General features: G+C 57.7%; 1 protein-coding gene across 1 annotated transcript in view; it reads left to right on the top strand.

The window, feature by feature from the left end:
* Positions 1-11,185, top strand: part of CUNH9orf50 (chromosome unknown C9orf50 homolog) — a 23,859-nt gene extending 12,674 nt beyond the window's left edge. Inside the window, exons 8-9 of the mRNA XM_077768465.1 lie at positions 11,029-11,056; positions 11,132-11,185. Coding sequence (XP_077624591.1) covers positions 11,029-11,056; positions 11,132-11,185 — 82 coding nt within the window. The remainder of the gene's footprint in view (positions 1-11,028; positions 11,057-11,131) is intronic.
* The last annotated feature ends 672 nt before the right edge of the window (positions 11,186-11,857 follow it).

Raw genomic sequence — 11,857 nt, 5'->3', positions numbered from 1 at the left:
CAGAAGGGGGGTGGGGGGGGGGGGGGGTCTCTGCCAGGCCGGGAGGGCAGGGCTGGGCCAGGTGGCCTGCTGGGGGGCAAGGCCCCAGAGGGTGCCTGCCCCCCCCCCACTCCCTCCCAGGCCCCAGCCCTAAGGCCTTGTGCCTACCGTCAGGGAGGGCTGAATGTGCCTGGGGCTGTGATTCAGCATTTGGGTTCCAAGAGTTATTTTTATTGTGTTTTGTTTATTCAAAGCTTGCCTTTGAAGTCTGTTTTTTTTTTTTTTTTTTTCCTGAGCTTCCCTCCCCAGCCGAGAAGGGAGCTGGTTTGGATACAAAGTGCAGTGTTGTCTCAGCCTTAAAAATCCTTGCCTTTGAGTTAGGGGCTCATTGTCCCTGCGCACACATGGCCCCTCCCCCCATGCGTGGGTGGTGCCTGTGGGGGGTCTGCTGGGCAGCGTGCCACCCACCTGTAGGGCCAAGCGGTGTGGGGGGGGGNTATAAAGGCCAGCCCTCCAGGGACAGGGGAGGCCATTTAAACTGGCTCCAGGATGCTCAACTTTTGGGGGGGGTCACAAGACCTTGTGATGGAAGCAAAGGAAGGTTCTTCCTTCTCAGTTCATAAAAACGTACCCACACCCAAAGCTGTGCAGTCAATTCCAGGAGCTTCTAGGACCTTTGGAGGAGCAGCCTCAGACCCCCTCCCTTCTGTTCCTTTGTTTATTTATTTACTTATTTGCTGTTTGTTTATGTATTGGGGGAAGGGGCAGAGAGAGAAAAAGAGAGAGAATCCCAAGCAGGCTCCGCTCTGTGAGCGAAAGCCCGACGCGGGGCTCCATCTCACAAACCTCAAGATACTGAGCCGAAATCAAGAGTCGAACCCTTAAGCAGGGGACTGAGCTATGCAGGCGCTTCTCCCCTCCCTCAGCTTAGAGCCCCCTCCTCAATGAAGCTTATTGTCCGCCTTTTAGTAGCTGAAAGCAAGCGCTTACTCTGTTTCAGGGGTTGTGCTATTCAGATTAACTCATTGCCTCCTCATAATGGAGGCACAGAGAGGCTGGGCCACTCACCCAAGGTCACACAGCTGGCAAGTGGCGAAGCCAGGTTCTAAGCCCAGCCAGCCTGGCTCCAGTCTACACACCTAACATCTGCACATGCGTGTGCGCGCGCGCACGCACACACACACACACACACACACACACACACACACACAGGATGTCGGGCATCCGAGTAAACATGTGGGTTAAGCACAGAGAGAGATGGGGAAATAGAGCCTCAGGTTAAGTGCCCAGACTTGGGGTCTGGCCGAGCAGGGTGCCTGGGGTCCAGTCATTTGTGAGGGTCCCATGAGACCCACTTGGAGATTCCCTTGGCCCGGGGCCAGCACAGGGGCACCCCACCCGCAGAGCTGACAGTACCGTCAGGGAAGGAACCGACAGTGGGGTCCACGGTGCAGACACCTCCTTCCTTGCCTTTTCTCCTTCCCTTCCTTCCCTCTCCCTCCTCTCTGCCCCTCTTCCCCACTTCCCTTCTCCCCCCTCCCCATCCACGGAGGAGGAGAAGTCTTGTCCAACCTGCATGTGCCACCGTGCAGCCTGGGGTCGAAACAGCCCAAGCCCGGACACAGCACCCTTCTGAGAAGCCAAACCAAGTCCTCCCTGGGCCTCTCCTTGGCCTGGCTTAGCTGAGACCGCTTGCGGTCTCACCCTCCTTCCCCAGGGCAGGGGGGCAGGGACTGGGCCTTCCAGGCTGCGATTTCCAACACTCGTGGAGTTAAGACCCTAATACCATTTTTCAACAGCTTTTGGTGCTTTCATAGAATTGAGGGGAAATCTAACTTGCAAATTTTCCCTTTTGATCTCCTTTTTTTTTCTTTCAGGAGCTCAACAGAGAAGGAGCCAGCTCCCTCTCTCTCTGTCTCTGTCTTGCTCCCAGCCAGGGTTCCCCTGAGGTTGAAAGTCCTGGGTGGTCACTGGAGGCTAGATCCCAGCTTGGACATCTGGCACTGACTTGGCCTAGGCGGGATCCCCCAAACCCCCAGGTCCTGCCCCCTCTGTCTCCTCCTGGCTTCTCCTTCTATGTGCAACACCCCCCCCCACCTTACTCTTGCAGCAGGCTTCTGGCTTCTTTACTCTCCTGAGCCAAACTCCTTCATGCCCCAGGACCTTTGCACATGTTTCCCCCACTGCCTAAAATGCTCTTCTCACCAGCCTCACTGACTCCTACTTAAGATCAGGTCTCAGCTTAGATGTCTCCTCCTCAAGGAAGCCCTCCTGGGTCCGAACTGAATAATGGTAAGATTACTGCCACACAGGGGACCATCCTGGGCAGGCCCGGAGCTCAGGGGAGTGGGCACAGAACGGGGTCGACACAGAGTCCGCCACACAAGAGGCCCTCAGTGAATGCTGCCCAAGGGGACGGGGTCCTCTCTGTGGGATTCTCCTGTTATGTTCCGTGCCTCAGTTTCCCCGCCTGTAAAACGAGGGGGTGGGTCGCACGCCTGTACTTGCCGCGTGATGGTTTTCTGATGCCCCCTCTGGGTTTCTGGCAGGGATCATACTCATTTCACGGTATTTGACTTCCCTGATTATCTGATTTTCCAGGGAGGAATTTTAAATCTGTGGGTTGGGGTGGTATCCGCCTCCTACCCGGGCACCCATCCCATCCCACCAGCCTGAGTGCACCTGGCATCCCGGGGAGGCCCAGTAAAACTGCCCCTTCTTGGCAGAGAAGGCCCTGTTCAGAGAAACCCTTCAAGGGCTCTGTCACTGCGTAGCTTGGCCCATGGGGGTGGGGGGATGGTGGCGGGGGCAGTATTTCTCTCTGCCACCAAAGCTATCAAGTCGGGCGCTGGGGCTCAGGAGCCAGACAGGCCGTGTGCAAAGTCTGACTGTCATTTCCTGGCCGCCGCCGCCCATCCTTCACTTCTCTGTGCCTCTGTCCCTCTGCTGAACAGCAGGCATAGACCAGCACCTCCCAGCTGGGGTTCAAGGGCTGACTCGGCCGGTCCCTGGCCTGGGGCTGACATACAGTAAGCGCTCTGGGGGTCAAACACTCCCGTTTCTTCTCACTCCAGCAGCAGTGGATAAGCCTCAAGTCCCTGGAGCCAAAAACCCTAGGTCAATAATACCCTACTTAGGCTGTATGACCTCCCCGCGCCTCGGCTTCCCCATCTGTAAAATGGGGGCACTAGAAACACCTTCCTCTTGCGGTGCTGCCTGCTGCCAGTGCAAATCAGGACTGTGGCCTCCTGATTCCCAGCCTGGCCTCAACCTACTCCACGCCCGTGTCCTGATCAACACGGGGGCAGCGGGCTTGAACAGCTGAGCCCAGAATGCGCGGAAGCCAAGTGCATCGTGTCCACAGAGCACGCGTCTGGTTCCGGGTTTTTCGTCGTGCGACCTGGGGCGGGTCCCGTCCGCTCTCTGAGCCCCGAGCTGTTCACCTGAGGCAGGAGGTCCTCAACCACCCTGGGGGGCTTGGGTGGGGCAGCGTGTGGTCACCGTCATTCTTACTGTCGCGACAGCAGAAAGGAGGGCCATTTCGCAAGAAGGGGTGTGTTCAGCTCGACCGCGAGGAAGGACAGGCCGGAGGGCACGGCCGGCGCAGCGGGAGGGCAGGGTGCGGGCGCAGCNAAGCCCCGCCCCCAGGAGAGGGAGGCCGGGCTGTCCTCGGCGTTCAAAGCCCTGCAAGTGACTGCCCGGCCACCACCACCTTGCCACGCTTGCGCTCGGGCCGTGGGCCGGACAGAACAACTGTGGTTCCCAGGCACTGCCCCGTCTCGGGGCCCAGCACTTGCTGTTCCTCCTGCCAGAAACGCCTTTCCCATCTTTGACCACCCGGCCTTGGGGTCAGCTCCTGCGTCTGGGNCCTTTCGGGGCAAGCCAGCGAGAGGGGGGCAGCGGAGAGAATTCCAGGCGCCCGGAGTGCATCACACGTACGCGGTCCGGTCCGCCATATCCTTGGATTTCAAAGCTGGCGGACCTTTCTCCCCACCTCCAGCCGGGGCCTTGCGTTTAACTGCCCAGGGCGGGGCGCCTGGGGGGCTCAGTCGGTTGGGCGTCTGACTTCGGCTCAGGTCATGATATCACGGTTCGTGGGTTCGACCCCGCGTCGGGCTCTGTGCNAGTCTCCTGGTTTCCTGGGCCTCTCTCATCGCAGTGCTAGGTAGTGCCCGGGGTAGAGCGCCCCCCCCCATTTCCCTACCCCAGGCTAGATTCCCTCCTAGGACTCTGGGAGGGGGAGAGGGCCCAGGCGCCCTCCTTTTGGGGGCTTCAGGAAGTTAAACACAGGATTGGTCAGGAGCCTTAAGAAGGTTCCAGGGTCTCAGGAACTGAGGTTTACACACACACACACACACACACACACACACACACAGCACTGTATAACTGGCTGTACACACACACAGACCCCAGGGCAGCTCTGAAAGGGGTCCGCTAGTGCCTCCCCAGGAGGGGGGAGTGGGGGAGGGCATCAGGCAGAGAGGAGGGGGTGGTAGTGACGCAGGCATGAATGTGCTGTGCGCTGCCCGCAGGAGCCGCTGCCTGGGTGGGCAAAACCAGATGTGAGCGTCGGCCTCCCCTCCCAGCCAGCCCAGCTTTTCTAGAAACCTCAGAGCTCTGCTTTCCTGTCCCGAGGGCATTGGGTATTCTGTCTGCTGCTCCCTACACCACTCCCCCTGCCCCCAGCCCAGCCCTCGGTACTGCCTGCTGACTCCAGCAGCAGGGGAGAAGGGATGGGAGACCCAGGGCTCCCCTGGGGGCAGCGGGCAGGAGAGCTTCTCAGCCTGTTTTCTCCTGTGGGGCCCTCCTGAAGGACCGGACTCATCTCCTCCTTCCTTCCTACTTTTAACAAATGTTTACTGAGCACCTACTATGTGTCAGCTTATGCAAGGGCAGATTCCTCCCTGAGTGGGGGAAACAGACACAAATAAAATAGACCCCGCACATAAGGGCTATGTGATAACAAAACTATGGGCAGCTCAGAGAAAAAGGCTCTCCCCCAGCCGCAGACATCAGGGAAGGCTTCCTGGAGAAGGCGGCAGCTCGGAAGGAAAGGCTAGGGTGGGGAGAGAAAGCGGTGCGAAGGCAGAGGGCACAATGAGTGGGTCAGATTGCGGGAGTGGGAGAGAGAGGAAGGGCCTGCCGCAGAGGGGGAAGGCAGGTTGGTGGCACAGGCCAGGGGGCCACGTAGGGTCTGCGAAGGTGAAGCAGGAAGCAGGACCCTGAAGGACCCGGGCACTGACAGAACCCAGCCCAGGCGGTCCCCACGCCTCCACCAGTGCGGGGACTCACGACTCACTCGACTCACCGGGTGGGACCCACAGAAGCAGGGGGGATTAAGTAGGGGTAGAAGAAAAGCCCGGCCTGGATCTCAGACCCCACCTGGAACAGACTGGCCAGAGCGGGGAATGGAGAAACCGGAAGCTGGGCTCCGAGGAGGCGTGGGGGCTGGGGCTGGCCCCAACGTGGCTGGGAAGTAGAAAGGGCCCGCTCAGCCTAGAATACCCTTCCCTCAGACTACTTCTCAGAGAAGAGAGCCCTAGCCGACTGCGCCCAGTCTCCGCCTCCCGGCTTCTAACAAGTGAGAATCACGGTCAAGGCCACGGTCATCACCGCTAACATGTATTTAGTATTGTCCTTTGAAGTCATTCATATAATCCTCACAATAACCCTCAAGGTCAGGGAAACTGAGAGACAGTATCCGTCCAATCAGCAGCCCCTGACCATCCCGCTGGTAAGTAGCAGAGCTGGGATTTGAACCTAAGGCCGTCTGGCCCCAGAGTTGATTGTCTGTCTGGTGATGGCTTGCACAGATTTGCTGTAGACTGAACACCTGAGCCGACTGGATTTGCCCTTGTCTCTGGGTGCCCCGTAGAGGGACTGGGTGCCCCTCCATATGGGTTTCTCCCCTGCCCCTTGGGCTGGCTCTGGGCTTGGACTACAGTTTCCAGGACTGAGCCTGGCCCGATCCAAGGGGACTCAGAGAGGCTGCTTCCCGATGCTCCTTAGACACCGGCCACCTGTCTCCCACGCCCCTGAGCCCTCTGGCCTCAGCCCCTTGCCCCAATATCCCAGGTCACAGGCCTTTTCCCAGCAGTGGAGGGGGGGAGGAGGGGTGGGCGTGACTTTTTCTGTGCCTCGGACCCCTGCGCCATTTGGTGACACTTTCATACCCTGCCTTGTTTGTAAATGCACAGCAAATACATACGATTGATTACACAGGAAGCCAATGCATTTGAAACACAACTATCGAGAGTTTTTAAAACCACATTTGTGATGTCGTAATAAATGGTTTTTTTAATGTTTATTCATTATTGAGACAGAAACAGAGCATGCGTGGGGGAGGGGCAGAGAGGGAGACACAGAATCCAAAGTAGGTTCCAGGTTCCGATCTGTCAGCACAGAGCCCGACGCGGGGCCTGAACCCACGAACCGTGAAATCATGACCTGAGCCGAAGCCAGACGCTCAACCAGCTAAGCCACCTGGGCGCCCTAAATGTGCTTCTTTATTAGGCATGAACAAGATCCAGCCACAGGTTGGGGCGCCCGGGTGGCTTAGTCGGTTAAGCGTCTGACTTTCGCTTAGGTCATGATCTCACAGTTCGTGGGTTCAGGCCCCGCGTCAGGCTCTGTGCTGACAGCTCAGAGCCTGGAGTCTGCTTCAGTCTGTGACTCCCTCTCTCTCTGACTCTCCCCTGCTCACGCTGTCTCTCTCTCTCTCTCCTAGAAATAAATAAATAAATAATGTTAAAAAAAAAAAAAAAGACCCAGCCACAGGTCTAAAATGCAGGAGTGAGGAAAGGCCCTGAGAAAAGAGAGGCAGGAAGGTCAGAGTCAGAGAGAGAGACATTGGAAGATGCTTTGCTGTTGGCTTTGAAGAGAGAGGAAGGAGCCACAAGCCGAGGACTGTGGGCAGCCGCTAGAAGCTAGAAAAAAAGCAAGGAAACAGATTCTCTTCTAGAGCCCACAAAAGGGACTCGGCCCTTCAACACCTTGACCTTGGGACTTCTGACCGCCAGACTGCAAGACAATAAGCATGTGCTGTTAGCGCCACTACATTTGCGGGTCATTTGTCACAGCAGCTGCGGGAAACTGATACAGAAGGGCTGCATCACTTCTCCAGCTTCACCAGGTCTTAGCCAGCTCTGATGTTCCAGAAAGAAAGGAAAGAACCCGAGGGACCCTGCTTTGCAAATGATGAAAGAGGAGCAGGGGTGGGAGCTTCTGGAAGCCAGCTGGTCATAAAGGGTTCTGCCTTCTCTGGGACTTTCCATCTGTAGTTTCCCCAGGAGCCTCTGGGCAGAGCCTGCAAGGGGAGGGGAAGAACACTAACCGAGTCCTTCAAAAGGAGAGCTGCCATCTAACGCCCCTCCCCCCCCCTTTGCCAGGAGGCCTCGGAGCCCAGTGGTCACAGGCACAGGCTGGAAACACGTTGCGCAGGTGCAGAGCCTCTGAGCCATCATGTGCATCTCTGGGCAAATCTCTCCATCTCTCAGCTCTGCGCGGGGGCTCTTTCCGAGGGAGTCAGGCCTTCGGCCATGCTGTTCCTTCTGTCTGGTCCACGCTTCCCTTCTCCTCCTCATTGACCAGCTCCCGTCCAGTCTGGGGGTCTTGGAAAACTATTGCCTCCTCCAAGGAGCCTTCCCTCACTGCCACCCTTACTGGGGGTGATGGTCCCTCCCTCCCTGCTGTGTGCTCCCCTGGTCTCGGAGCCCACCTCACACCTTAACGGCTCCTGAGTATCCTTCTTTGAGGCCATGCGCCCCCTGATGTCAGGAACCCAGAATGGTATGTCCTCCCCGTCACCAGCACCCAGCACAGGACCCAGCTGAGAGCAGGTGCTCAGAGCACTACTGAATGAATGAATGAATGAATGAATGAATGAATGAATGAATTCACACATCTGGATGCGTGAGCAAGGAGGCTGCAGGCACAAACACATGCACATGAATGCTTACCCAACGATGGGGGGGAGAGTATGCGGCATGAGTGTTGCTGCAGTTAATTGTTTTTTTTTTTAAGTTTTTATTTATTTACTTTTTTTAATGTTTTTTAAAATTTATTTTTGAGAGAGAGAGAGAGAGCATGAGCAGGGGAGGGTCAGAGAGAGAGGGAGACACAGAATCTGAAACAGGCTCCAGGCTCTGAGCGGTCAGCACAGAGCCCGACGTGGGGCTTGAACCCACGAACTGTGACATCATGACCTGAGCTGAAGTCGGGCGCTTAACCGACTGAGCCACCCAGGCGCCTCAGTTTTTATTTATTTTTGAGAGACCGAGAGACTGAGTGGGGGAGGAGCAGACAGCGAGAGAGAGAGACAGAGAGAGACAGAGAGACAGAGAGAATCCCATGCAGGATCTGTGCTGTCGGCGCAGAGCCCAAGGCGGGGCTCAAACCCACAAACCGTGAGATCAGGACCTGAGCCGAAACCAAGAGTCGGACACTTAACTGACTGAGCCACACAGCCGCCCCTGTCCCTGCAATTAGTGATGGTGGGGAGGACGGTGGTTTGGCCCAGACTGTGCCTTGGAGGGGGCTGGGGCAGGGGGAGGCCGGAGGGCAGGGCCCCCCGCCTCTGTCCCCTCCCCACCCCTGCACCGGGTGGACTCACTGGGGCTCCTTTGTTGTTGGGGAGAGAGCAGAACAGAGCCGCGGAGGCCCGCAGCTATAGCGCTGAGGTTTTCCTTCCTCCTCCCTGACCTCCCTGTGACCGTGACCATGGCTGCCAGCCAGCCTGGGCCCCTCCACTGAATGGGGGAAGGGGCCCGAACCTTCAGTGTGCCCAGGGCATGGTGCTTCGGGACCCCCCCTGGGTACTCCCGCTCCCTTCCCCCCACCCCAAACCTCAGGTCTGGGATCTGGGGAAGGACCTGGTCAGGCGAACCAGGCTCTGTGGGGAGGTGGGGTTAGGGGCGGGGCCTCACACACGAGGCAGGTGGCTCCCCCTCTGGGACCCTTAATCCCGTCATCTGTCCGATGGCCCAACAGCACTTGCTTGCAGCCACATAGCGAGTAAGGAGATCCCGTTTACAGAAGGCTTGACACAGTGTCCGGTGACAGAAAAGGCTCAGTTACTATAATTTGGTCATTATCATTACCATTTCCCCATCCCCCCCACCTCCTCTCCCTCCCTCCTGGCCTCAGGACCCTGGAGGTCCAGCCCCTGCTCCCCCCTCCCCTGCGCAGCAGGACAGATCTGTCTCTGTATCATTGGCAGCCTCTAGCACAGTGCCTCGCACCTAGTAGGTGCTCAGTAAACGCTGAATGAATGAACCCTCAGACTCATGTTGGGGCAAGACACTTCCTGACTCTGGGCCTCCGTTTCCTCCCGTGCAAAACTCCATGTCCACATGCTGGGGCTCTCAAGGGCCCTCCCGCTTTGAAACCAAGGCCGGATGTTATTGAGGCTACCATGCGGAGAATTGGGTCTTTTTTTTAATATTCATGCCAGCTGTCACTTCCCTGGGCCCTCTGGACACGAGCCAAGCCCTCGCGTTTCTACCTGGCTTTGACCTCACTCTCCATCCCACAGAGCTGGCCGCAGGGATCTTCAAAACACACATCTCTGCTGAATAGACAAGAACCTTTAATGGGGCTCGCAGGGGCCTGCACAGCCCAGCCCTTGGGAGCCCTTGCAGCCTCATTCCAGAAGCCTCCACCAGCTCCAGTGCCCACGCCGGCCCTTCTTCTCTGCCCCTTCTGCTCCCTCTGTCCCTCCCTGTAGCGGGCCCTTTGCACATGCTGTTCCCTCCCTCTTTGCCTGGCGAACTGCTACTCATTCTCCAGATCTGCCACTCCCTTTGCTGGCTGCCTCCACCCCTCCCAGCATCTGCTGAGTCCAAAAGTTATAGCTGCTTGTGGGATAATTGGGTGTTTTTTTCCCACTAGACCAAGTGTTCTGGGCGGCGGGGAGGGGGGTTCAGGCCTGGCTTGGTTCCCCCTTCCGCCGCTATAAAGTGACAAGGAACTTGGCACATGGGGGGGTGCTCACAAAAGTGGTCTTTGCCTGCGTCCTTCCCCGGGGGGTGGGACCTTGGATGATCTCCGCAGAACACCCTTTGCCAGAGGGTCAGGCAGCCACACAGGAATGAGTGCGTACTGGGTGGCAGTTCACACTTGTCTTGGGAGACTGGAACTCCCAAGGGGCAAGGGGTGGGGGAGGGCGTGACCTCTGGCTGTCCTGCTCAGCCCCTGCTTTCTGCCCCAAACTTCAGTCTGCTCTCAGGGAAAGGTCCATGTGAGCCATGACATTGTAGAATAAACTCCATTCTCTGAGTTTGGCCAGGATGAGAATCCAGGCGCTGCCACTTACTGCTGTGAGTCCTTAGGCAGAGCCCTGTCCTCCTCTGGGCCCCAGTTGCTCATATGTGAAATGGAGGCAATACTAGTCCCTGCTACAGGGTGGATGCGGTCTGGGAAATGATCTGTGCGCAATTCCTGGCCGGTGCTCTGCACAGGGTGCTGCTCACGCAGGAGGGGGCTCCCCGTGGGCACTGGGGACACAGGGAGGGACGGGGTGTGGCCTTTGGGGTGGGGGGGAGGCATTCCCAAAGCCACCCTGCAGCTGCTCTGCAGCCTGAATTAGGGAAGGTGGAAGGGACAGCCTCAGAGTGGCTGCCAAAACGAGGTGAGCCCTGAGTGCTTGCGTGCACACGCGTGTGCGCGTGTGTGCGCACGCGCATGCGCGCTGTGAATGAGTTAGCTGGTGAAGAAGAGCCTTCAGAGGAGGGGAGGAAGGGAATGATCTGGAAAAGCTCAGCGCTGCAGCAGCAGCAGNCTCCAAGGGCAAGGCATTCAAAGTGGGGGGGGGTGCTGCTGGTGGGGGGCGGGGTCCCAGGGAGAAGGGGCTTCCCAAACCCGGGAGAGGTCGGGAGGATTTCTGGACCAGAGAGGGTCTGGCGTGGCTCCCCAGCACCCCTCCTGTGAAGGGCTTGCACTCCGCCGCCTGTCTGAATTTGGGCTCTGCCACTCACTAGCTGTACGACCCTGGGCGAGTCCTTTGCCTTTTGCAGCCTCAGTTTCCTTGGCGGTAAAATCAGGATGCTGACAGAACGGAGCCGTGTGTTCGTTTCCCAGGGTACCTGTCACACAGCACCGCGGACTGGGGTGGGGAGGGGGGGCCCTTAAACTACAGAAATGGGTTTCCCCACAGTTCCGGAGGCTGGAGGTGCAGGATCGAGGTCTGGGCAGGTTTGGTTTCTCCTGAAGCGAATCTCCTTGGCTCGGACCCAGCCACCTCCTCCCTATGTCTTCACAGGGTCCTTCCTCTGTGCAAGTCTATGTCCTAATTTCCTCTTCTTAAAGGGCACCAGCCATATTGCCTTGGGGGCCACCCTCATCACCTCATCTTATCTTAATTCCTTCTTGAAAGACTGTGTCCTAATATAGTCACCTTCTGAGGTACCCGGGGGGTTAAGACTCCACCATATGAGGGACGCCTGGGCGGCTCTCTCTGTGAAGCCTTCCGCTCAGGTCATGACCTCATGGTTTGTGAGTTTGAGCCCCGCATCGGGCTCTCGGCTGTCAGCACGGAGCCTGCTTTGGAGCCTCTGTCCCCTCCTCTCTCTGCCCCTCCTCCGAGCTCTCTCTGTATCTCAAAAAGAAACATTAAAAAAAAAAACAAAACCCAACAACTTAAGAAAAAAGACTTCCACATGAATCTGGGGGGGGGGGTGCACAATTCAGTCCATAACGCCTGTTTCGGGTCCCAGTTCCCTGCAAGCAGGCGACAAGAAGGGGCTGGGAGTTTGTCTGTAAGTATATTCCCGGGGCAAGAGTGAGGGATGGCGAGGGGGGACCGAACCAGGAAAGAGCAGATACAAACATCCGTTATCGGGCTCCCCAGTGTGGAAGGCTGGGTGGCCAGGCCCTCGGGATC

The sequence above is a fragment of the Crocuta crocuta genome, unplaced genomic scaffold (genome assembly GCF_008692635.1).
Source record: "Crocuta crocuta isolate KB4526 unplaced genomic scaffold, BGI_CrCroc_1.0 scaffold35, whole genome shotgun sequence".
Taxonomy (NCBI): Eukaryota; Metazoa; Chordata; class Mammalia; order Carnivora; family Hyaenidae; genus Crocuta; species Crocuta crocuta.
The sequence above is the reverse complement of the archived record's forward strand: the minus strand, read 5'-3'. Positions and strand labels throughout refer to the sequence as shown.